The sequence below is a fragment of the Petromyzon marinus genome, chromosome 1 (assembly GCF_048934315.1).
Source record: "Petromyzon marinus isolate PM22_M1 ecotype Great Lakes invasive population chromosome 1, UKy_Petmar_22M1.pri1.0, whole genome shotgun sequence".
Lineage (NCBI taxonomy): Eukaryota > Metazoa > Chordata > Hyperoartia > Petromyzontiformes > Petromyzontidae > Petromyzon > Petromyzon marinus.
Window position 1 is genome coordinate 27,578,458 of NC_133667.1, and position 27,135 is coordinate 27,605,592.

At 44.0% G+C, this 27,135-nt stretch overlaps 1 protein-coding gene across 5 annotated transcripts in view; it reads right to left on the reverse strand.

The window, feature by feature from the left end:
- Positions 1-1,683: 1,683 nt before the first annotated feature.
- LOC116939196 (receptor for retinol uptake stra6-like) overlaps positions 1,684-27,135 on the reverse strand; it is a 30,910-nt gene continuing 5,458 nt past the window's right edge. For 2 of the 5 annotated variants that reach the window (XM_032947332.2, XM_032947323.2), the window contains 18 exons: positions 26,601-26,729; positions 25,381-25,447; positions 24,651-24,736; positions 21,026-21,165; positions 18,292-18,458; positions 16,076-16,183; positions 15,705-15,778; positions 15,483-15,544; positions 14,877-14,938; positions 14,598-14,760; positions 12,989-13,064; positions 11,472-11,556; positions 10,711-10,759; positions 9,534-9,651; positions 8,345-8,446; positions 7,772-7,935; positions 6,626-6,769; positions 1,684-3,784 (listed from right to left, as the gene is read on the reverse strand). In XM_032947332.2, coding sequence (XP_032803223.1) covers positions 3,576-3,784; positions 6,626-6,769; positions 7,772-7,935; positions 8,345-8,446; positions 9,534-9,651; positions 10,711-10,759; positions 11,472-11,556; positions 12,989-13,064; positions 14,598-14,760; positions 14,877-14,938; positions 15,483-15,544; positions 15,705-15,778; positions 16,076-16,183; positions 18,292-18,458; positions 21,026-21,165; positions 24,651-24,736; positions 25,381-25,447; positions 26,601-26,680 — 1,956 coding nt within the window. In that variant the 5' untranslated portion in view covers positions 26,681-26,729 and the 3' untranslated portion in view covers positions 1,684-3,575. Of the gene's footprint in view, positions 3,785-6,625; positions 6,770-7,771; positions 7,936-8,344; positions 8,447-9,533; positions 9,652-10,710; positions 10,760-11,471; positions 11,557-12,988; positions 13,065-14,597; positions 14,761-14,876; positions 14,939-15,482; positions 15,545-15,704; positions 15,779-16,075; positions 16,184-18,291; positions 18,459-21,025; positions 21,166-24,164; positions 24,737-25,380; positions 25,448-26,600; positions 26,730-27,135 lie in introns of those variants that run through there. The other 3 variants (XM_032947341.2, XM_076066516.1, XM_076066518.1) reach the window with 3 other exon arrangements.

Here is a 27,135-nt window from a genome sequence, read left to right on the forward strand (position 1 = left end):
CGGTAAAGTCACGTAGGTAAAATAAAAATAAAATAAATGAAAATAACTAAATTAAATCACGACGTTTCGGAGGCAACACAAGCTTCCGTCTTCAGGTGGAACAGTCACAGCAGAATAGCTGTATCAAGTGGAGAGCTCTGAGACAACCCCGAACCCCCTGCAGCATAACAAAAGACGGCTCAACTCAGCCCTCCCCCCCACCCACGTCCCTTTCTGGCTCCCCCCCCCCCCTTAACCTCTATATAATCTCGGTTGTCTCAGAGCTCCCCACTTGGTACAGCTATTCTGCTGTGACTGTTCCACCTGAAGACGGAAGCTTGTGTTGCCTCCGAAACGTCGTGATTTAATTTAGTTATTTTCATCTATTTTATTTTTATTTTACCTACCTGACTTTACCGAAAAAACCAAAGAGTATGAATCCTTGCAGTCACGAAAGCTTCAAATCTAGAAGAGAGTAGCTTTATCTGTTTGTCTTTTGTTATTTTGGCACATACAAATTAAAACTCTGGCAAATGGCAACTATTCGATGTAACATTTTCTGCACTTGGTTTAGATTTAAAAAAAATAATTCTTCAGGGAGCTACATTGTGCAATGGTGCTGTTGTGAACGATTAGCAATCATCTCTGCAAATGCTAGACGCACACACACACACAAACACACTCTGCTGGTTCAATCATTGCATGAGCTCTGGTGATGGATGAGAGCAGCCAGAAAAAAACACCCGGCCACACACCCAGTACCCACTTCACTACGACCTCAGCAAATTTCCGCTTTAGGTTTCCAGCCTTTCTTCGATTGCTGTCGGACACACTGATTAGCGCGGCACTTTGTCAGGAAAGGCGCGGCCCACCGCCCCTCTTTGTGAACGAGAGGCGCCCAGGCACTAGCGGTTCCACGTGTTTTTTAAACGTCTATCTTCTCTTGCGCGTGTTTTGGTAGTCGTCATTGCTCAACGTTTGTACATTGTCCGTGCATGGTGGTGAGACGTTAACTACCTTGACTGGTGAGCAGGAGTGCGTAGGTTCGATCCCGATCCCGACCCTGACGCCTGTATATTTGGAGTTTGCATGTCTCTCTCCCCGTGGTCGCGTGGATTTTTCTCCGAGTCCTGCAGGTTTTCCCTCCATTTATAATCCAACATCACGCGTTTAGAGTATTTGGCTGCTCTAAATTTTCACACGATAAGCCACTTCGTTAAGCTATCATTTGTGACCAGGTCCCTTCTGAAAAAGTGCTATACACCTCAATGGGCCCCACCTGCTAAAATAAACATTGTCTTTCAATTCGTTTAGTTTCATAATTTTCACGACATTCGGCTGCAACTCCTACCTCCCCGTCGTTATTCTCACAATTTTTTTCATAACGTAAATTAACTTTAACTGAACGAACTTAATGTGTTGTTGTTGTTGTTAACACCACGAACTTATCCGGCACCTCCATTGTCGTCAGCGCCAGCAGCCAAAACCGTCAACATCTCTTCGGGAATGATCTCGCCATTGTAATATGTCGAGCACGGTGATGATTCAGTCTACTAAGAGAAGACTGATGGATGCGACTTACAACATTTACCTACACAGACCTACGCCCAATAATCAGAAGACTTGCATTAGCAATGAAACCTTAAGGGGGAGAGAGCGGTGTTGGCATTTGTACACAGATACAAATCAAACAGACTCGCCATGCACACGTCATCGACGCCGGTTTATATAGCAAGGAAAGCAATTAATACGCCGATATGTTGAGGAGCGTTAGTAGCGTTTTCACATATTTGTTTTCAACTCATGCAGTGTTAATCACGAATGCAGTGAATATTTGATAAGAGTTACAAAAATCCAGGCATGTGGCGTTGCAATGGTTCACATTACCGTTGTTTTGTACACATGCTTTCATGTAAAATCTATGCTATAGATTCACCTTGTATATGGTTTAATTGTACCTGCACCAAATCTGTCACTCCATTGTCTATTGACCTGCTGTGTCTAAAGCTTCTATACGTGCATTCTGATTCTAATGGAACAATTCATTGCTGGATAGGGACCTCTCCATGCTGGTCATGGAGGTTTTTTGACCATATTTCACGATTATGGTCCATTCAAACTGGTTAAGGGGGGAGGGGGTGATAGGGGGGTTAAGGGGGGAGGGGGGTGATGGGGGGAGAGTGGCTTCAACTTAAAATGTATTTACAGTTTACGACGCCGTGTAACGTAACGCAATTTCGACAACGCTAATTCTATATACCCTGTAACTCGCCTTATATCTCGTCAGAAGGCATGCAAGGTGTGCAGTTCTGTCCAGACAGCCCACTGAAAATTACAAATCTCCCGCTTCTAACACTCAAACATTGGCGAGCGATGTTGTATGATTTAACGGTTGGTGTCCACGAGCGGGAGCGCTATTGCCGCTTTGTTGCAGAGGTTTGCGGTTCGAGCCCATGGCCGCCCTGGTTAATACTACTGGTGTATTAACCATGAATGCACGCAATCTCGACTAGCAATGGACGCTAGAGCTCCTGTAATGTTATTCTATAAGAATACGTTTTCCACCTTTTTTTTCTGGCAACAAAACAGGTGTTAAGATGTTAAAACACCAAACTTAAATCTTTTGCAAGGAATCATGTCTGCATTAACCACATATACTTGTGGTTAAAATACAAACAACAAACATGCTCTGACAGTATATGATGCATTGTCTTTGAAACTGATTGGTCCACACCAGAGACAGCTTTTTTTAGAGCCTTGTCTCAAACGGTGTTAGACCGGAGGACGCCAAAAGGCGAACAGCACAAAGACAAAGCACTATCAGAGTAATGAGAGCTCGGGGAGAGCAGCTACATCATGGGACCTCCTTTGCCAATGTCACACAACATAAACACACAGTGTGTCTATGTTGTGTGTCTCTCTCTATGTGTCTCTGTGTTGTCTCTCTCTGTGTGTGTGTCTGTCTGTGTGTCTCCGTGTCTGTGTTTTGTCTCTCTCTCAAATTTAGTTCTACCTGATGACGGTTGTTTGCATTGCAATCGAAACGTCGTACCCTTTTATTTAATTTGTTTTCTTCCTACGTGACTTTACCGAAAGAACCAAAGAGTAATTCCTGCAGTCACGAAAGCTTCAAATCAAGTTTATAACCTCCTTTTGTTGCCAGAAAAAAGGGGAAAACCTATTCTTATACTTTGACACTGGCAAAGGAGGTCCCATGATGTAACGTTATTCTATATAGTAGTGGGTCACGTGTGCCAGCGTCACGGTCCAAATTTGAAATGACTCGCCAATTGCCGAATTGGGTAAAGCCGCATAGCAGGTATCACGCCCTCCTGAGAAACTACTGTCGACTGAACGCCTGTGAAACATAGCGCCTCTGTGTTAGCCTTTGTGCTATAAGAATGGTGCAAATACCAATGTATCCGTGATAGCCTTGCGCTACACGAATAGTACATATACCAACGTGTCCATGATAGCCTAGCGCTGTACGAATGGTGACAACACCACCGTGTCGCGCTATAAGAACGGTGCCAATAGCAATATTACTGACGGTATAAACACTCAATCGGGTCCCGCGTCATCGCCGACCTCGGCGGTCACATCTTCTCTGTTTCGCCGCCGGCCGTGAGGCCTCCTCCGTTCGTGGTCGTGCTGTGGGCCCCCTGGGCGGGTGGCGACGTCCTCTTGCGGGGCAGCAGGCACGGGTTGCGCAGGAGGGTGTAGGCCACGAGCCAGCGGCCGCGGCTCTGGTGGGCGCGGAGCAGCCGCACGCCCTGAGCCCTGCGCTGCACCAGCTGCACACCTGCTGGTGCCGACAGATAACCACCGCCACAACCACCACCCCCGCCACACCGTCAGCGCATGGATTTGGCTGACGAGGCGTTCGCTACTGCAGGGATGTGTTCCTGGATTGAATATTTTGGATTTCATATTTCAAAGGAAAAGAAAGCAGAATGCCTGGCCTAAATGTGACATTTCGGATGATCCCAAAAAAAACGTTGTTCCGAAAATTTACGTTATTTCTTTGCCATTGCTTTAGTGCTATTTCCTGCCAAAAGTGCCCTCAGGTGATTCAACTTTGATGATACGTGACGTCACTGTTGTTGAGATTACTATTATTTAGTTTGTTCTCAAAGATAAAAAACCGACTTGTAGGTATGAGGAACCACAGACAAGCGGGAAGGCAGCCAGGCGTTGATTATCCGGTGCCAACAATTTTCCAAGCTCTGCAGTCCTCATGTGTGAAGATGGTTTCAGTGCTTACACATGTGGGAAAAACTGAAGTAATCTGAGAAAACCCAAGCGTGCGAGGTGGGGGGAATGGGGGAGGGTGTAGGGTGAGGCAACACTCCCTGTACAGATGGAAAGAGATTGAAATGAACCCACTAGCCATACTGCCATCTCCTGGCAAGCGAGGGAATGGTAAGGGCGCCACGGTGGCTAGGAGATGTTAACTACCTCGCCTGGCCTACAGGAGTTCGTGGGTTTGATCCCAACCCTGATGCCTGTATATTTGGCGTTTGCGTGTTCTCCCCGTGGTCGCGTGGATTTTTCTCTGTACCCTCCAAGTTTTTCCCGAAACGTATAGAAACGTGCGTTTAGATTATTTGGCTGCTCTACATTTCCATCTGATAAGTCACTCCGTTGAGCTATCATTTGTGGCCAGGTCGCTTCTGAATAGGATCTAGAGAGCTCAGTGGGCCTTACCTGATAAAATAATAAATAGTTTAGTGTAGTGGTGACCTTGACGCTCAGTGGAAGGGTAGTTTCACGACATTTCTGTGATCCACAAACCTTTGCTTCCACGGCACACAATTACGAGCGTGCATAGCCACCGTAATCTGTGGCTCAAATAATGTTTAATTTTGCTGCCAACAAAATAATTAGTAAAAATTGCACCGATATCAGGCATTCACTCCTCTTCACAGTTACAGACTGAGTAATTTTCCTGAGACAGATGTATTATTTCTAAGCCGAACGTTCAATACGTGAAATTATTAATTCAGTGGCGTGAAATAATGTGACGCTCAAAATGCCGAAATGAATTTTGGCTCAGGTACATCATTACGTCTTTGCATAGTACACACGCTACATGGTGAGAACATCAGTACGTGGTGAAAGTTAATTTCGCAACGCAATGTTGTGTTTGAACATCCATCAAGAAGACGGAGTGATGAGATCCACTTGTGTTCTGGTGCCCGGTGGATTATTACGTAGGCTCGTGAGAGAGATGGCAGGGACTCGGGAGCGGCCTTCATTCAGCAGTGGATCGATCATGGCTGATGATGACGACGACATCTCTTCGTGAGTCCACCGCTATGAGACAACTTTGCCCATGCTGAGTCAGTCGTCAGTGTTGTGATTGTTCACGCCGTTCGATTGACACCATTGTTGAGCTGACGCCTCAAGGCCTAGACCGTCAATTGGCCAGCATCATACAGCAATGTCAAAGTGGGAACAGGTAGTGAAAAGTCGCGTGCATTAAGCATACCTTTTGGAAACAGGATTAAAGTTTTGTAATATTTACAACAACCAAAAAAAGACTTTCAATTATAATCTCATGATACCCCTCTGATGTAACCTGATACCTTCCGGGCACTGTTTGTTATGCATGAAGAGCTAATCCCAATTTGCCTCTCAGCATGACCATATGTTACTTAGAATATCAGTTTGCTTTTTGATGTATGTAAGCGCCCGTGCATGTGCCCACTGACAGGCAGTATCCTGGCTTGTTTCGCCCTGTTCATGCTGACGTTGTCGATGTTTACGCAATGATTCTACGATTTTGAGTGCCGGTGTATGTGTTTCGTTTTCAATGGAAAACACTGCGCAGTACAGGGAAGCTGTTTGTATCACATCAGCTATGTTATATCCACTGCTGGATGAAGTCCTCCAAAATATGTTGCCACCATTGGAGGTCTGGCTGTTGTACAATCCACCTTGCCACTGCATATGAGCTGATCTCATTCCGCCATCTTCATCGGTGGTTATCTTCTTGTCTGCGATTCCATCGCCAGTCGTCATCCATCAGCCATCCCTCCCTCCCTTCTTGCGACATCTCCTGTTCATGTTTCTTCAGTCGTTATGTTTATATTTTGCGTCGCCCGATCTTCATGTTTCGCCCCCCCCCCCTCGTCTCTCAGTTGTAATTCCAAGCGAGTATCTCTCTCCATGCTTCTTGGGATTATTTTCAGCTTTTGTTCCATCTTCGCTGTTATTGTCCCTGTTTCTGATCCATATCTTTGCAGGTGGTATGCAATAATTCACAACATTACCCTGGAGACACACTGATATGCAACTTCTAATACGGTCAAACAATTCCGTTTTTTCAAAGGCTTTCATGTAATCATTTTGATCCAGGTCCGCCTTCAAGTATTTCCCGAGATATACACAATCATTAGTATTTTCCAGTTGTGTGCATACGTGGCAGGTGGATGAGTGGCAGACCCAAAATGTGGCACGTTATTGAAATCTGCAAGCGAAATTACGTTGACATTTTTCTTCTCATATAAATGTAGGGCCCTATTTTAAAAAGCCTGCAATTTGAGGAACCGCCTCTCGTCCCGTGGGGAAGTTTCTAGATCTGCCTCCGAGGTGCATCGGTGGTGGGGCTGGTGGTGGGGATGCTTGGTGACAGAGATCTCACCTTCCTCCACGTCGCGCGTGGGAACGACGCTGGCGGAGCAACTGCTGTTGCTCGTCGCCCTCACCAGGGCCTTGCAGAATGCGCGCACCACGGGGTGAGCATGCGACGCCTCCAGCTGCAGGAAGCCCACGTAGCAGCGGTAGCCTGCGCGGGGAGGCAGGGCGCTCTCGAGCTCGACTCGTCTGCCATCGACTCATCGCTCATTCGTCTGTACATTTATACGTGCGCCCAGCAGGGCCGGATTAAGGCACGGGGGGGGGGGGGGGGGGCTTTAGGGGCTGCAGCCCAGGGGCCTCCGCCAGCTGGAGGGGGCCTCCAGAGATGAAGTGAAAAGTTATTTCGTTTGTGAATGCTGAATTTTATTTGTTGTTAGCCTTGTAAAAATAATTTTTTAAAATTTTCTTTAACTTTGTTTTCTTTCTGAAAATATTACCGGGGGCCTCACAGTACCTGTAGCCCAGGGGCCTACAAAGTCTTAATCCGGCCCCAGTCGTATAGCTGGCGTACCAATTATATATCCACACCGTAGGCCGTGGTAAACCCACAATCCACTGCTGGATGAATTCCTTCCCCGAGCCGCCGCCACCTGCCACGAACACTGCGATGTAAGGATTCACCTGGCACCTGCACACGAACTGATTTCGTTGCTCCATCTGCTCGGTGGTTGTCCTCTCGGATGCATTCCATGAACGTGACACGCTCCACTCCGTGTATAGTTAACTACCCCACTAAAGTTCTATCGATTTGAACTCGCCCGGCGGTCGTCATTGATTCAATGTGACTGCCATCATCATCATCATCATCATTTCCTCGCTAAAATATTCGGGATAAATCAACATTTAATTTCAAAACCTCTACATGTCTCCCACCGATTGCAATACACATTAAATCCGTGAGCTATCGAGCCAAGCTCTATTGCTGTACTGATGGTACCGAACCACCTTGCAACCCAAGCCAACAACACTTGGTACAGGAATTTCCAGGCAGCCTCCCTTCCAAGTACTAACCCGGCCCATCTCTGTTCACTTCTGAGAACTGACGATCGCACACGTGCAAGCTGGCCCAGTCCCTATGTGCAGCCTAACGTAACGAACGATATCTTCTGATGAAGAAAGTTCAATGCCCTTTCCAATTGTCTCGGCTTGCCTGGGTCATAGAGCGCCACTCCTTGGCTGAGTAGGCTCACGTCCATCCTGCACAGGTGGACCGTGTTGTACATGGCAGTGATGATCAGCCTCCAAAACCCCGTCAGCACTCCAATGAAGATGTTGTAGCAGAACAGCATGTATGTGGTGATGTACAGGAGTCGCCTGAAATGACAGACAGGGCGAAGTGAATAAAGCGACGTGAATGAAATCACCAGGGCACGTAGGAATACGCCACTGCGTCGGTTTTCGCGGTTGTGCCGCGCAGCTCTACGTGCTGGGAGCTTCTTCAGGAATTAAATTGTTAAATTTCACACGACAAAAAAACTTTAAAGAGCACCGAGCCTTTTGTGCATTATGCTAAAAACCCCATCAGCAGTTCTTGAAGACGTGCATTGTAGTCCTCGTCTTTAAACCATCTTGCTTTTGTTATGGAAGTAACAAAGCAAACTAAATACATTTGTCAATAACTGCCCCTGAAAGCAAAATAAACATAACATTTCGAGCAATGATAAAGGGCCATTGGCTCGATGAAATTGTGTGTAACGCAAAATATATTTTTGAAAAAACGTACAGATTGTCCAAAGAAGAATGGTGCTCAGATTTTTTCAGGAAGACGAGCCTGGCAAGAAGATGCTGAACCACGATGACCAGCACGAGCATCAACCAGAAGGGCCTGCGGCAAGAATAATACGGTATGAGCATGGCACAACGGGTTTGCTTAGGCAAAGTGATGCTCACGTTTTAGTATTTATCCTCCTGTGCGAGAGATGGTGGCTGTAAAATTCCCTGGAAGTGTCACCTGCAGTGGGCAGAACCGTACTCCTGAGTGCCTTCAGGTGGAGTTTATGGGTGGTTTATTACCGATTAAATTGGAATATAGAATCCTTCTCAAGTCCTTCCTATTATGCATCACTCATTAATGTCTCGAGACTAACTCGTTTCGTTTATTTTATGGATGAAATACAGTGAAGTGCAAGGCAACGAATATAAATTATCTCGAATTCCCTCTGGCAGAGCAAATGAAACCACCAGCATGTCATTAACAGCCACATCATATCCAAATTATGCTGCCATAATGCAATTGTTGGCACACCGGACTTGCTATCCAGTGGTCACTGGTTCGACCTCCGAGCACAGCGATAGAAACAATGTGCGCATTTCTTAACCCCCCACCCCTCCCCCCACATCTGTCCACCCAGCAATAGAAATGGGTGCAACCAGAGTTGATCAGCAGGTCGTTTGCATTGAGGTAATGTGTAGGCACGGCCACCTCTTCAGAAATGTCTGGCCAGTGTGAAAGATTAGTCCAGAAATACCCTCCAGAGGCCCTCTCTGAAGCTCCTTCTAATGTAGGCCCTTATACCAGCCATGGCATGAGCAAGTCATTGCAGCGCTGCACCCTCTTTCAACTTTACCATGTCAATATATCTCTTTGCGTGTACTGGTTTGTAAAGCTCTTGTTATTCGTGTCCGCTGTTGCGCATGGAACAAGGAGGGGGGGGGGGGCTATAACGACGATAACAACAATCTTGACTTAAAGCTTTCGTGACCGCAGGAATTAATATTCTTTGGGTCTTTCGGTAAAGTCACGTAGGTGGGTTCAACCTTTTTTTTTCTCCACCTGACGACGACCGCTTGTGTTGCGATCGAAACGTCGTCGTGGTGTTTTTTAAAGGATTTTTTTTAACCTATCTGTGTGACTTTACCGAAAGACCCAAAGAATGAGATAACAACAATGTTTATCCGTTGGGGACACTCACCACATGTTCCGAACGATGTTGAGAGCGACAGCCGTGAGACCGTACATGGAAGGGATGATGAGCAGGAACGCAATCGCCACGGAGCAGATGTAATAGATGATCGCCTGTATAGCGAACCCTGCATTCGATAGAAGAGAGCACTGCGACCAGTCCTGCCGCAATACTATATGCCGCAACATGATGCCATACGGTTATATATTTCATGGCGGTTATCAGTTTGCCGTGACTTTGAAATTGTATTTCACATTTTTATTATATTGGTTTTTGAACTTTGCTGGATTTCCCGTCGGAAGAAAGATTTATTAAATGTTTTCCAACTGCAGCTCACCCAGCGTATGTCTGTCATAAGTGGTATTCATAATTATAATTTATAACGCACAATTTAAGTTACGTCATATTTTTGTTAAATTATTACACAAACTCTGCGAATGATTGTCGTATTATCACCACGCCATCCATTAGTCTGGAAAATATTTTGCTACAAAGACTAAATTCGATAAATAATAGCTATTTATTTATAAACCTAAATATTGGGTTTGTTATTTCACAAGTATGTTGTTAGGGGATGGTTAAGAAAAATGCAATGGGCAAAGATAATTACTGCATCACACTATTTCGCAAAACGGACGATACGATTGTTGTGGAATTAATAGTGTACGGCACCTTATATCATATGGTATACCATAGTATTGCCATAACGTGACGCAACTCTAATTGTAACCATGAACACACGAGTAAAGTCCATCAACATGATGTGCATTATGCCAAAGAAATTTCAGTTGGGATTTTTTTTTCTAAAGAAAACTCAGAATGGAGTTATGGACAAAAGAAAAAAGTGGGTTAGTTTTTTTTATCTACAGTAATTTTATTCTTTGAATTAGATTCGGAAGCTGACAATGTTCATTCTTATTGAAGGCTTTAATATTGTGAAAAAGGAAGTTGTTTCTGCACCCTGGACAAAGATGAAAACTCTCTTTCCATTTGCGTTTATGCTCCCTCATGCATATGCAGCGCTTTGGGCATCTGTGCCTTATTTATATTTCATGAGTCTGGATAATTAAACAAAATGCAATAAACAAAACGCAAACAAAGTGGCACGAGCCAGTGAAATATTACAACCGATGCATTCAGAATGCTTTAGTATTTAGCGATGTTTTATATGATGAGTAAATCTTACCCAGGAATATGAGCGCGGTTTGAAAACCACTGTAGGTCATCCAGGACACCTGGTGAATAATTAAAGGGGCAATCAGCATTTTGTATTGATTTATTTTATAATAGTGTGTTTTTTTTTGCTTCTGCTTTGCCTGTACGAGTCTCTTAGTTTTAGATTTTTTTTTTTGCACAAGGCATTGACCGGAATTTTAATGAGCTCTCGAATAGAATTCACCAAATAGCTGAACAGTAATTAGAAGAACCATATATTTTTTAAGTCATGCATATGCTTTAGCACCAGTCAACAAGCTCAGCATAACATGCTCACTAGTGTGGTATGTTGAAAAGTGGAATATATTTTTGTACGTGCATAAGATTTTGGAAAAATGTGTTACATGTGGGGGCTTTGTGAAAACAGATTTGTATTCCTTAAACACAACATTTTCTGTATATATCGACAGGCAACGTAAAGCTTTCGTGACTGCAGGGATTCATATTCTTGGTTCTTTCGGTAAAGTCACGTAGAAGGGAAACAATGAAATAATACAAATATAAAACACTAAAATTCTCACGACGTTTCGACTGCAACACAAGCAATCATCATCAGGTGTGAAAGAACCAAGGATATTATACAGGTTCACAATTGACAGCAGTATTATAAATGTATATATTTATACAAACTAAAAGCCTTGGCTAGCACATTATCTCAGTGCTGCCGGGATGGGCATCAAGCATAAATACAGTATTCGAAAAATAATTCTTAAAATTATTTTTTTTGTTTACCACAGACAATCCTGAAGATGGCAATGATTGATTTTTTGGAATGATCTCAGACGTGTCTCCTCTGTACATTGCCAGGAGGTGTTCTCTGTACAGGACAAAGACAAAAACATATCAATGATCAAGACAGGTCTAGAAAGAGAACAAGTAGATTGTGTGATGATAGTCAAAGTTATCGGTATTGAGGCAGCGTTCATATCCTGTTTAGAATTCCGAGAGATAGTCGTGGAAATTCCACATTTCTATGACAGAGGTGAGTCTCTCATTTCTATTGGCCCTGAAGGGATGGTGGGCTGTGTGATGATGGAGAAACAAGAGTTGTGACTTTAAAACAAAATGCTATCTGCTGACTGGTGCATTTACTGCCAGGACTCCAAGCACCACTTATAATTAATACCCATTAAGTGCTAATGGATTTCATAAAAAAAAATTCAGTTAAGTGCTACACCTTGCCACGAGTCAATTTTTTATACCACATGCAATAATGGAAATGAACAGGCCACAAGGCTAAACTCTCATTTAAAATTCTGATGTTTGTATCTCCATGCTCAAATGAGCGCCAGAGTCATGCTTATCTTTGTGGTGGCCCAGGGCCATGTGGGGATATCCCCCGTGCTCATTCTGGAGAACAATCTTCCTCCAGGACGACTATTGACTTTTCCCAAAATGGTATTTACTTATTGACCCCTAGGGGGTGATTGCCTGATGTTACACCCTTAACCGGGTTTTGTTGAGTTTGCAAACTTCGTACTGTGAGTCGCAAGCTCGAACCACAGTGTGGCTAGCAGGTGCGTAACTCAAATAAAATCTGTAAATGATGAGAAACCCCATCAGAAACGGATAATCGTGCAGGCTGGAAGACCATACGTTTTAAGGAAGACAACAGAAAGTGTACAAAGCCACACATTTCCTGAAGAAGTGCATTGTGGTCCGCTTGTCTGATAGCAGCAGTGATGCTGCTGTCAGACAAGAGCCGTTCATATTTGCTCAAAATTTAATTTGATGATCTAAGACAAGAAAACCACAGTGGATCTATTCAGAAAATGTGCTTTGTGAGCTTTCAATCACAGGAGCAATATTGTTTGAAGCTTAAGATGCATATCTATTCACCCTCATGATGAACTGATGAATTGTCATAATTTGTGGCCACGATTCGACTGGATTCTCTTTCTCGCTAATTGTTTGCCTTGTTTCTACAGCTCTGTTGACTGTGTTAGCCTGACTGTAACATTGCCATATTATTTGCATACAATTTGTATAGGCGATAAATGATCACTTCTTTGACGCGCAATTAGATGTGTGCATCATGAGCATAATAATTTACTTATTAAATTAATCATCACCACGTTATCGAAAGCGACAGCCAGCCCGAAATTACACATTGTATAACATCTAGTTGTAAACAAGAAACATCTCACGTGGGATAATAAAAAAAAATATTGCCGCTTTATGATTGTAGATGCAACGTTGGACGACAGTGTGTGTATGTGTGTGTGCATTGTCACGACTGGGTCTTGTACCTCTGCATCGCAAAGGTCCTCAGCAGCATGTAGATGGTGATCAAGCAAGCAGCTGCCACACTCACCACATAGCACACTGCGACAAGAAAACAACGTTACCTTGGGCGCACTTTAACAATAAATGGCGGCGACTGCGCTCAAACACACACACCGTTTAAATGTGTCGTACAACGCTTGCATTTCATCATCGTCGTCTGCTCCTTCCGTGGGCTCGTTTCGCGACAATTGGGGCCAGACAAATTTCCGCCGTGGTTCTCTTCCTTGAGGCGGCGTTACTGCGTCGTTCAGTCTCAATTAATTTGTCTTCTAGATTTGTTTTTTTTTTAACCTCTGCATCTATCCACCCGCTTTTCTGTTTTTTTCCCCTCCCCCTGCACTTGGTGTCGTGTGCAGCATCGCCAAGTGCGGCATCCTGCCCGGGGCTCGTGCTCAAAACGCGTCCTGACCGCCCGTGGTCTTATTCTTTCCTTCTTCAGTCTCCGCAGTCTTGATGCCACGGTGGACCGCTCTCACCCGCGTCAGAACAACACAATCCAACGTTGAAAATAACCGCCACTTTTTTCAAATGTTCTTGCTGTGGTTTTCACACCTGATGATGATTGCTTGTGTTGCAGTCGAAACGTCGTGATAATTGTATTGTTTTATGTTTTTTATTATTTTATTGTTTCCCTTCTACGTGACTTTACCGAAAGAACCAATAATATACAATCCAAGGTGTGGATATTTCCCCCCACTCATGGAAGATTAATCCGGGGAGGTTCAAACCATCGGGCGTATGCAAATGATGCCTACTCCAATACAAAGTGCGTTGTCTGGTGGAACGAGTGGACTACTCTACTCAGCTACCCAGGATGCCGTGGAATGGTGTACATCAACAGAACAATTGTAGCCTCCTGCCTTTTTTCAAACGCCATACGAAAGAAGGAGAAGAAGCAGGCTTGATACTCCTCTTGATTGTATCTTAACAGCTTTATTGATCTAAATTGTGTGGTATTTCTTTTACACCTCATTGATGTAATTTTACTATACTGATGAAGGTTGCTGTGACCACAGGTGACCTGAGTTTGATTCCCAGCCACAGCTGACATCAGCGGTGACATCTGAACCGTTTTTTTTACCTTTCACCAACCCACACTGACTTGTGTGGTAAGCTATGGTCAAGCAACCCCCATAACCGTCATAGTGTGGAGAGGCCTTCATCTAGCAATGGATTTGAAGGTCATGGATTCAATCCCGACAAAGACACCTATATATTTGGCGTTTGCTCTTTACGTGGCCACGTGGAATTTTCTCCAGGTCCTCCGGGCTTTCCCTCCACATTTAAAAACACGCGTTTAGAGCACTTGGCTGCTGGACATTTCCACATGATAAGCCACTTCGTTGAACTATCATTTGTGGCCAGGTCGCTTCTGAAAAATACGGAAGTGGGCCTTACCTGGTAACACAAACGTAATTCAAATCTTGACTTAGAGCTTTCGTGACTGCAGGAATTCTATCTACATGGCTGTACCGAAAGACCCAAAGAAAACGTAGATTAGTTTTAGTTTCATATTAATTGCTAAAGTTAATTTTTCTTGCATTTCAAGCATCTCGCGTTGCCGGTTTGTACCTTCCAGGACCCATAAGAAGTGCTTGAAGATTTCCACGGCCTCCGCGTTGTCCTGTGAGAGGATAACGCCGAACCCGGCCAGCAGGTACACGATGTCCACCGACACGCCCGACCGCACCTTCTGCAACAGTGGGACAAGCAACACCACCAGCACCAGCGCGACCTGGAGACATGCAGAGTCACGCAGAGATGCAGCCGCTGGTCAGTGATGCCTTCACTCAAATCCACGACGTTCATTCAGGCGCAGCGGGTAAGGTAGGTGCTGCAAACAATTGTCACCTGGTAGACGGTGATGGCAGAGATAAGCGCTGTGATGACCATCTTGGTCGGGTAGCAAAAGCCTGTTTGACAACACGATGGCAAAGGTCATTGAGAACACCACTCTGTTGCAATAGGTTCGTGTCTTCGTGCTCCAAGGGAGCGCTTGTGGGAGTAAACTACAGCGGAAGATCCACATTACTGCGGTAATAATAAAATAATAATAATAAAACAGCCACGAAGCTGAACTTATCTTTATCAACCACTCAAATAATGGCACTCAAGTTGTGGAGGGCACGGTTGGTAGGTTAACTTGTGGAGTAAAGTATTTATTGATTTTGTTGATACTCATTCGCTGTTTGCCATGGCGAAAATTGTGTGGTAGAAATGAATGCGGGTATAAAATTAGTCCAATTTATGAGTGCCAGGCTGCAACAAAGTAATTTGACCCCGTATTTGTGCCGTGTGGATTTTACAAAACCAAATTACTTAACAGCATGAATATACGCATCATCTATTAACATACAGTACTTTTCCTTAAACAATATACAGTTGTGTTTTTTTTTATATATACAATACAGTACCACGTATATTACTCCCAATATGCAATTAAAAAAAACATTTTACCTTCTGTCTGAGAGGACATATAGGTAGTGATGAGCGATGCAAATGCAATGGAGGTTGTTTTTCTATAAGAGAAGCGAAAAAACAAGGCAAAACGTAAGCGTTATGTTGAAATGGCGGTGAAAAGAAATAACTGAACGTAATCTGCTGAAAACACAATGCGGCGCATTCGAACAAAGTTGTTCTGTGCAATTATAATTGGCAATTAAAAATGTGCACCACCACCTGACTTTCGGAGCTTTCCTTTTGAACAGCCATCTGACGTACTGTGACTCATAATCCTCTTCCTGGCAGCCATACTAGGAGGGAAATTGGTTTGCGGAAGAAAAAAAAGATGAAAATTGTAATCGTGTGCTTGAAAAATGGTGAGCGTGGCTGACATTGCATTTTAAACGTGTGGCATTTCTGCGATGCTGAATTTTTTCATCACTGGAGAGATTAAATTATAACGTTATGTTACAGATGTTTTTGACGTAAAGCACTTCCTAGAATCTGCTCAGCCACACGCGAGAGAGAACCGGAGGTCGTTTGCATAACGTGGAGTGAAATGGAGAGAGAGAAAGCGATGCTTCCAGTTATTTGTGAGCCACACTTACCACCGGCTTCCTGCATGCTGAGACCAACAAAATGGGGTATCGGACGCTCAGATAGAGCAGGCACAGCATTTGCGGGAGTGAGGCCAGTAGGTCGTAGTAGCTGTGTAACTGAAATGTGGAACAACGCACACACGCGCGCGCGCGCACACACACACAGCATGTGTCATACTCACAATTTTTCAGACATTTCAACAATGCGATTCGTAATTGGCCACGGTCAATCCACTGTTGGATGAAGGCTTCCCTCAACCAGCAGCTGCCTCTCACAATCCCTTGCAATGTAACAATCCACCGAGCACTGGCACGAAAACCGAGTTCATCGCCTCCATCTGCTCGGTAGGCGACCTCTCAGAGGACGTGGTTACGGTACTGTGTTTATTTGAATGCTGCTGAATTTTCGACACTCCACGCATTTCTGTAATCAAACGTCGACCTCTGGTAGATGGGACAGAGAGAGTGGAGATTTTAAAATTTAGAGACCAAAGGTCACTGGCTCTGCATCGGCTTTCAAGAACGATGTATTGTTGTCTGAGACCACAGTCAGTCACACAGCAGTGAGAATGCCGAGTGAGAGAGCTTTGGTCTTGCTGAATTTCCTGGTAGTTCAAAATCATATTTCTTTCTCAGTGGCCTTGACTTTTATGTGGTTTCATGCATGTCATCATCATCATCAGCTGTGGTCAATCCACTGCTGGATGAATGCCTCCTAAAGCCACCGCGACTTCTCGGCGATGGTGAGATGTAACAATCTACCTAGCACGATCACATACACCGATTTCATCACTCAATCTCCTTGGTGGGCAAACCTCTTAGACACCTTCCCACTAACGTGGAATTAAATTACTTGAGTAAACTAAACTAAGATTATTTTCTATTTTACCAGGTAAGGCCCACTGAACTATGTAGCTCTTTTTTCAGAAGCGACCTGGCCACAAATGATAGTTCAAGGAAGTGCCTTATCATGTGGAAATGTATAGCAGCCAAATGCTCTAAATGCATGGTTCAAAATGTGGAGGGAAAAACCAGAGGATCCAGAGAAAAATCTACATTACCACAGGGAAAATATGCAAACTCCAAATATACAGACGTCAGGGTCGGGATCGAACCCACGATCTTCTGTATACCAGGCAAGGTAGTTAACATCTCGCCACCGAATACTGTGAGGCTTTGGGAAGTAATTCAGGTTATGTGTTAAATGTTTTTTGATCGTATTCTTTATAAATGTATTTCCTGGTTTTTCATTAATTTAAAAAGTTTTTTTTAATTAGGGTACACAAATGAACATTTTCTGCAATGTAATCCGTGACATTATAGTTAACGCGTGTTTTATAAACCGGATTGTAGAGAAGATAACAAGGTTTGCACATGTACTACAAAGATATCAATGCAGCACATGCATATATTACGCATTCTCACATCGTTGTTTTTTAAGTGACCTAAAAAGCTACTTCATCCAGTAAAGGATCCACACTTTTTTCCGATGCATATTAGAATGTACTGAACGGAGGAGATGTTTGCACGTGCGCCTTCCTAATTTCTCGTGTGCTCTGCGTTCATGAGCACAAGAGCACAGTTTTCCAATGACTGCACAAAAGAAAACTGTAACGCAAAATACATTGCGGCATCTAAATTTGCCGATATTACAGCTCTGGGAATTAAAATACAATTTTACTTCATGGGACCTCCTTTGCCAGTACCAAAATATGAGAATAGATTTTCCCCTTTTTTTTTGGAAACAAACAGGTGTTAAGATGTTAAAACACCAAATTGAAACCTTTTACATGGAATCATGTCTGCATTAACCACAATACTTGATAATATATGCATATATGCATTGTAAAAGGTTTCAGTTTGGTGTTTTAACATCTTAACACCTTTTTTTTACATAAAAAAGGGGAAACCTACAATTTTACTGTCATGTCATATGCAGAGTGAGCAGGACTAGTGCTGCCCCCTGCTGTGTGGACCACAAGTCTCAAAGAGATCTCAGAGGTAGCTCCGTGACATCCGCTTCAGCATTCCGTTCTCTAACACGAAGGGTCGCACTGCTCTGCGAGATATCCGAATGGCTCCTCCATCTCGTGACGATGCGCCAACAGCACAACCGGGATGAAATTGGCGGTGGGGGGGGGGGGGGGGGAATAACAAACAAAAGAAACTCAAATACAAATAACTAAATAAAACACGAGTTAAATAAGCACGGGCTCGACACTGACGGTGGGAGATCGTGGACATTCGATCTTGTGGCAGATGAGGGTCGCCAGGTGAAACCAGGAGAAGAGGGCACCCAGGATGTGAGAGGGGCGGCTGTGAACCGTGGCGCACGCCAGGAGTGGGTAGTACACCAGCGTGTAGTAGAGGAAGGCGAGGATTTTCAGCAGCTCTGCAAATGGAAAAAAAACACACACAAAGAGCGGTGACTGCTTTAGCGCTCGTTACATACACACCGACTCATTGCTCGTCCGTGAGCATTCTGCGAGCATGCTTGCCATGGCGACGTGACACCGAAAGCGTGGTCTTGCCGGCACTGAAGCACTTCAGACAATTGCGCAACTGCTAACGGCAGCAGCAAGTACGATGCATTGCAGAATAACTCGCAGCGTGCATGCTAATTTTGTGCCATTTTTTTTAAAACACGTGTGGTGGAGCCGCTGGAGATGATTATGTACACGGATATGTTGTGTTATAACGACATTGACAGGTGATATTTTAATGTCCTGGGTCTTCAATACTCAGTCAACCCAGCATATGCTTAATTATTTAATTATCAAGGAGCGCCACATTGCATAGCAGACTTAATTTTGTTCAGGAGGGTCCTGCATTGGGTTTTTATTTGAAAGTGAGGGAAAAAAGTATTTGATCCCCTGCTGATTTTGTACGTTTGCCTACTAACAAATAAATGATCAGTCTATAATTTTAATGGTAGGTTTATTTGAACAGTGAGAGACAGAATTACAACAAAAAAATCCAGAAAAACGCATGTCAAAAATGTTATAAATGTATTTACATTTTAATGAGGGAAATAAGTATTTGACCCCCTCTCAATCGGAAAGATTTCTGGCTCCCAGGTGCCTTTTATACAGGTAACGAGCTGAGATTAGGAGCACACTCTCAAAGGGAGTGCACCTAATCTCAGCTTGTTACCTGTATAAAAGGCACCTGTCCACAGAAGCAATCAATCAGATTCCAAACTCTCCACCATGGCCAAGACCAAAGAGCTCTCCAAGGATGTCAGGGACAAGATTGTACACCTACACAAGGCTGGAATGGGCTACAAGACCATTGCCAAGCAGCTTGGTGAGAAGGTGACAACAGTTGGTGCGATTATTCGCAAATGGAAGAAGTACAAAAGAACTGTCAATCTCCCTCGGCCTGGGGCTCCATGCAAGATCTCACCTCGTGGAGTTGCAATGATCATGAGAACGGTGAGGAATCAGCCCAGAACTGCACGGGAGGATCTTGTCAATGATCTCAAGGCAGCTGGGACCATAGTCACCAAGAAAATAATTGGTAACACACTACGCCGTGAAGGACTGAAATCCTGCAGCTCCCGCAAGGTCCCCCTGCTCAAGAATGCACATATACATGCCCGTCTGAAGTTTGCCAATGAACATCTGAATGATTCAGAGGACAACTGGGTGAAAGTGTTGTGGTCAGATGAGACCAAAATGGAGCTCTTTGGCATCAACTCAACTCGCCGTGTTTGGAGGAGGAGGAATGCTGCCTATGACCCCAAGAACACCATCCCCACCGTCAAACATGGAGGTGTAAACATAATGCTTTGGGGGTGTTTTTCTGCTAAGGGGACAGGACAACTTCACCGCATCAAAGGGACGATGGACGGGACCATGTACCATCAAATCTTGGGTGAGAACCTCCTTACCTTAGCCAGGGCATTGAAAATGGGTCGTGGATGGGTATTCCCGCATGACAATGACCCAAAACACACGGCCAAGGCAACAAAGGAGTGGCTCAAGAAGAAGCACATTAAGGTCCTGGAGTGACCTACCCAGTCTCCAGACTTAATCCCATAGAAAATCTGTGGAGGGAGCTGAAGGTTCGAGTTGCCAAACGTCAGCCTCGAACCTTAATGACTTGGAGAAGATCTGCAAAGAGGAGTGGGACAAAATCCCTTCTGAGATGTGTGCAAACCTGGTGGATAACTACAAGAAACGTCTGACCTCTGTGATTGCCAACAAGGGTTTTGCCACCAAGTACTAAGTCATGTTTTGCAGAGGGGTCAAATACTTATTTCCCTCATTAAAATTCAAATCAATTTATAACATTTTTGACATGTGTTTTTCTGGATTTTGTTGTTGTTATTCTGTGTCTCACTGTTCAAATAAAACCTACCATTCAAATTATAGACTGATTATTTCTTTGTCAGTGGGCAAACGTACAAAATCAGGAGGGGATCAAATACTTTTTTCCCTCACTGTAAGATGTTTTCAGCCAATTAACAAGCAGGAGGAAACTGCCATGTGGACAGAGGCGGGGGGGGGGGGGGGGGGGTATTTAAATTTGTTTCCCATTATTTCAACTGCCGTGCCCGGAGATCGAATTGAACCAGCGACTTAACCATTACACCACGGTAGCATCCCTGTGTCTGTGGCATCAGTGTTCAGGACGCCGTGATGGCGAGATCCTGACTACCTCGCCTGGCACACAGGAGCGCCTGGGTTCGATCCCAACCCTGATGCCAATATATTTGGAATTTGCATGGATTTTTCGCCGGCCCCACTGTTTTTGTTCCTCTCCACACTTAGAAATAAACGCGCTCAGAGTCTTCGGCCGCTACAAATCTCCACATGATAAGCCACTTCGCGTCGGTCTATCATTTGTGGCCCAGGTCGCTTCTGAAAAAGAGCTAATGTCGCTCGATAAAGTAAAACATAGTCGTGTTTTAAGTGTAAATCAAGTCCGGGATCACTGGACGGTCAATCGATGAACCTTTTATCTCCTTGCTGTCTCCTGTGGCGAAGGGCAGGGGGGAGTCCAGGAAGGCCACCCGGCACAAGGTGCAAAGCACGACCCCAAAGCCGGCCGCGAATAGCTTGCGATTGCTTCTGTTTTCCAGGAAGTGGACGGGCCTGCAGAGTTCAAAATGATGGATTGTTTTATATTTATATTTTTTATGTCATCACAGCTGGTGAGGATTTTTTTCTCTGCATACCCATTTGCTAGTCTGCTCAGGCTTATTATCATGCACATCGCAGGAAAAACACTCTGGGATTCGCGTGAGCGTTCAATGCGGTGGGTGGAAGGAATGCGCGCGCGCGTGTGTGTGTGTGTGCGCGTGCGTTATCTGAACCGGTCCTGGGCCTCCCCTAGGTCGACTCAGCCTCAAATCAGTACCTGGTCCGGTGTGTAAGCATCGCCACGAGGGAGACAAATGCGGCCGGGCGTGATCCTGGCCACTCACCCCCTTGTGTGTCGTGCCGACTATCATATAAGTGCTCGCTAACAGCACTTTCTCCTACAGTCTGTAAAGCTATAAGGGGGATCTTTGTCTTTGTTTTAATCTATTCATGGTGTGTGAGTGTCTTGAGATAGATTTAGTTTTGTTCATTGCTATGACAGTTTCCACAAAAAACGAAAGAATTAACTCGCTCGAACCTACAGTAATGATAGGGGTGTAGGTATTGTTTTGTTTCCCGAGCGCTGTAAGCTTAACTCCAGAGGGTCCAGTTACATCCAAGCATCACAGAGGTTAGACTGCCCGCTGCACAAACCGGTAGGGTAAGAGTTCAAATTCCGGCCATGGGTTGACTCCGGCCTTCATTCCTTCCTCCTGCTGACTTCCCACAACATCGGATGTCCCTCTTGATGGGAACTCAGTAGTGGTTTTCCCGTGGAAAAAAAACTGACCCTTGCCATAGGAATGCAGAATTTCCACCACTGCCTCGGAGCTTCGGACTGGAGATGAGCATGCTCCTTTGAGTGCTAAGCTACTTTGATGTTTTTTTTGTTTGTTTGTTCCATGGACGTTACCCTATTCTAGGGATTACAAGATGCTCAGCGTCAATAACGTTTCACATATCCCAGATTATAACACGCAACCGCAACTTTTACTTTAAAATTCAGGGGAAAGATACGGTGTGCCTTATAATCCAAACAATATGGTAGTAGCTGAAGGATGCTCACATTGGTGATGATTGTTATTATAATTTAGATGTAAAGTTTTGCATGTAAAATGTACCCTGAACTCCATGATTCCGAATTCCAGTCTCAGTTGCAAGTGGCTGGCAGATAGCACGAAATCTGTTTTTAGTTCAGAAATATCTTTACTGAAGTTAGATAGTAACTGAAATTAAATATTCAATGTTGCGTAATGTTTGAAAATTTTGTAAGCAACGACCTTGATCATGGAAGCACATATTTTTCACTAGAAATCTTGCTACATATCTTTGTTGAAATGTATTATCGTGTCCATTTCTACAAAGTTGAGTTGGGTGCGAAATCCACAAACCTTGGTCCTTACCGTGCTGCCACTCAGTTTATACTAAGGCATTTTGAACATAATAATAGGGGTTTTTCCCCTCTCTTTCTGGCAACAAAACTGAAACCTTTCTACGAGGATTCATGTCTGCATTAACCACAATACCTGCAGTCAAAATGCAAACAAAAAACATACTATGATAATATATGCATTGTCCTTGAAACTGATTGGTCCACACCAATGGACGGCTTTCTTTTGAGCCTCGACCCTATTATTACATTTTGGTACTGGCAAAGGAGGTCTAATGATGTAGATGCTCACCCCGAGCCCTCATTACTTTGATAGTGCATTGTCTTTGAGCTGTACGCCTTTTGGCGTCATCTGGTCGAGCACCAATTGGGTCGAGGCTCAAAAGAAAGCCGTCCCTTGGTGTGGACCAATCAGTTTCAAGGACAATGCATATATTATCATAGTGTGTTTTTTGTTTGCATTTTGACTGCAGGTATTGTGGTTAATGCAGACATGAATCCTAGTAAAAAGGTTTCAGTTTTGTTGCCAGAAAAAAGGGGAAAAAGCCTATTATTACATTTTGGTACTGGCAAAGGAGGTCTAATGATGCATTTTGAACGCTTACATTTCAAAAGTCAAAGTGATTTCCTATTTAAGTTAGCATCGAGGCGGTGCTTACCTCTTGTTTACAGCACCTCCAATTAGCACGGTTGGCTACGCACGGTGCAAAAAAGGGTCAACATACCGTACATACAGCGCCTGAGCCAGCAGTGGAAATTCCATATTCTTACAATGGGGAGAGAGTCTTTCCATAAAACAGCGAACGTTGACTTCCCCATAATGTGGTATTCACCTTATCGACCCCAGAAAGATGATGGGCTAATGTTCAGCCTGCCAATTATATGTATGGCTATGACACTATCTCCCGGAATTTCCAATCTCGTCGGCTAAGCAGGGTGGAGCCTGGACAGTGCTTGGATGGGCGAGCGCAGTGCATAAAACAGATGTGGTCGGCTTGCTACAGAGCTACATTGGGGGCAGTATGTAAAAATCCATTGTTGTACTATACTATGCTTCAATGTCTATGCTCCCCACATTCAGCCTGCACTGATAAGCAAGGTGAAGTATGTTCGGATAACCTCCATGACCCACACAAAATGAGGACGTTCCCATCCAGCAATGGATTGACAAAAAATGGGCTGTACACATACAATTGTGTATACAATTAAAAGCAATAACAATTAAATATATTATACCAGACTTTATCTATGATTCAAAATTAATGACATCATCTTATTGTGCAGATATTTCTCGATAAGAGACAGGACCAGCTTTTGACACTTCACTTTTTACATAGTGATAGTTCAAGTTCATTAGTCCAGTGATAATAACTGTTCAGTCCCTTTCAAAAAGTGTTTCATGAGTAAAAAGTTCTGTCAAATATTTTTGATACTGCAGAACAAATTTGCAGAAATCCAAGTGCCACAATTTCATGGATAGGCTTTGAGTAATGGATTATAGCTTTATTTTTATTTGGTTAGATATAACTGATTATGATTTACGTAATTATGAATGTGGCCCCTACATTACGTGCCTTTGTTCTTATTCTCGCTTGTGGTGGCGGGATGTTATCTCCCTTGCCTGGTTTGCAGGAGGTCGTGCGTTTGATCCCGACCCTCATGCCTGTATATTCGGAGTTTGCATGTTCTCTCCGTGGTCACGTGGATTTTTCTTCGAGTCATCCGGGTTTTCCCTCCACATATAGAAACACGCGTTTAGAGTACTTGGCTGCTACTATGAATTCCCAGATATGATATGCCACTTCGCTGAGCTATAATTTGTAGCCAGATCGCTTCTGAAAAAGCGGTAGTCGCTCAGTCGGCTTTACCTGGTAAACAAAATAGTGAAGATAAAAATAGTAAAGAGTTTAGTTTAATTTTACCTGGTGTAATTACACTGAAACCTTGTTATTAGTTACGTGATGGACCACAAATTGACATCACTAGGAACATACTAACGTGTTAAATACCACACAATACTGGAATGCCTTTTTTTGTCACACCGAATGTACATCACAACAAGAAAATATCGCGTCATGTTGAATATATTGGGCAGTCGAGTACTCACGCCAACAGACCCGGATATCCTTTGGAGCAATTCTTACAAAACTGTTGTCGCTTGACAATGAAGGAAAGTCCGATTGTGCAAACGAGCTGTGGGCGAAGCACATTTGAGCTCAAAATCTTATCGAGAAATACACACTCCGTGTAAACAAATTGATAAACAAGCACGTTCCATAATACCAAACACATTTTTTAAACCGATCGACGCCTTTTGGCGCCCTCTGGTCTAACACCGTTTGAGACGAGGCTCAAAAGAAAGCTGTCTCTGGTGTGGACCAATCAGTTTCAAAGACAATACATATAATATCAGAGTATGTTATTTGTTTGCATTCTGACCACAAGCATTGTGGTTAATGCAGACATGATTCCTTGTAAAAGGTTTCAGTTTGGTGTTTTAACATCTTAACACAACTGTTTTGTTGCCAAAAAAAACGGGGAAAACCCTATGATCATATTTTGGTACTGGCAAAGGAGGTCCCATAATGAAAATCGACGATATGAAGCGAATGCACTTTTCACGAGTGATTTTTCACTGCTAAGTGGGGTTTTCGCAGTCGCTGCTGCCGCACAGCTCTCCGATGTGCTTTCAGCTTGCACCGTGTCGTTCGGTACGATTGTCCGATGTTTCGCCCCGCGTGCCCGGGGGAGTTTATTTTAGGAAGAGAAATCAGTGCGGCACAATCCGAGAAAAGACATCGGAGAGCGTGACAGCGCCTATCGTTTGGTGGTCTTACCGATGCCACGCCAACCCAAGGGTGGAGGAAGTCTCCCCTGAACTTGGGTTCACACGGTGGCTCGGGCCTGAAAGAAAACGCACACGCAAGGTCAGTTTAACACAAAACCGCTGTTATCTGCTTACCACGCTTTCGTATCCATAAGAGGCTTTGTTGGGTTAGATCGCGTATATATAAATGTGTCGTTAAACCCGCCACCACCGCCCGACACAGCTAATTAGTAAGGGTTGTCGCGTAAACGAAACATGACAATTAGTTACTAATTCAGCACACCGGTGTGTTCGAGAGTAAACCCACAACATTTACAATTGTATGTGAGGTGGTGGCAGGTTTTACGACATGTTTGTATTTACGCGATCTTGCCCAACAAAACTCCATTATGGATAATATTGGTCGCGAAAGCCTACGTGTAAATTGTTTTTGTATGTGTAGCATTTGTTGTGTTCTATGTGCTGTGCTAGTACGGTGCGGTGTGTGTGGAGCAGTGTGTTCATATACCAGTGACGCTCATCTGAACCGGTCCTGGGCCTCCCCTAGGTAGACTCAGCCTAAAATGAGTACCTGGTGCGGTGTGTAAACATCGCCACTGGGGAGACAAAGGCGACCGAGCGTGGTCCTGGCCACCCACCCCCTCGTGTGCCGTGCCGCCATTCATAGATGCTCACTAACAGCACTTGCCCCAATATCCTGTTGAAGAGCTATACGGGCGATCTTTGTCAACACTTGCCCCAACAGTCTGCCATACACTGGTATGGGTGTGTGTAACAGTAAGTTACATGCATCACAATGTTGGGTGTGCGTAACAGTAAGTTACATGCATCACAATATTGGGTGTGTGTAACAGTAAGTTACATGCATCACAATATTGGGTGTGTGTAACAGTAAGTTACATGCATCACAATGTTGGGTGTGTGTAACAGTAAGTTACATGCGTCACAATATTGGGTGTGTGTAAAAGTAAGTTACATGCATCACAATGTGGGGTGTCTGTAACAGTAAGCTACATGCATCACAATGTTGGGTGTGCGTGACAGTAAGTTACATGCATCACAATGTTGGGTGTGCGTAACAGTAAGTTACATGCATCACAATATTGGGTGTCTGTAACAGTAAGTTACATGCATCACAATGTTGGGTGTGTGTAACAGTAAGTTACATGCGACGTTCACGTGACACGCTGCGACTGATGTAGTTGTGCGATGGGTTTGACCCGAGCGTACGTGGCTACAGGCTCCTCCGGCAGCTTTACGCCAATCTCGTAGTAGTCGTAGCTCATGTCCGTTTCGTTGAGGGCTGCCATTGTGCTTATTTGTTTAATATATCAAACTCCACTTGCTGCTTGGTTGTACCTGAAAATAAACAAATGACAAAGTAGTAGTAATAGGTTTTTACCCTTTTATCTGGCACCAAAACTGACACCTTTATACAAGGGATCATATCCTTAGTTTTTTCGGTAAAGTCACGTTGAAGAGAAACAACAAAATAATCTAATATATACAAAACAATAAAAATTCTCACGACGTTTCGACCATAACTCAAACGGTCATCTTCAGGTGTGTTTGTTTGCATAAATTTTTTTTTAAACGGCGCATTTATTTATTTATAAAAAAACGTTAGCGTCACACGCAGCGATTTGGCAGTTTGCCCAGGACTAGTCCATCTATATTTTGAAAAGAGGATCATGTTTGCAATAACCACAACACAAGCAGTCAAAATGCAAACAAAAAGAGACAACTCTGATAATAATATGCACTG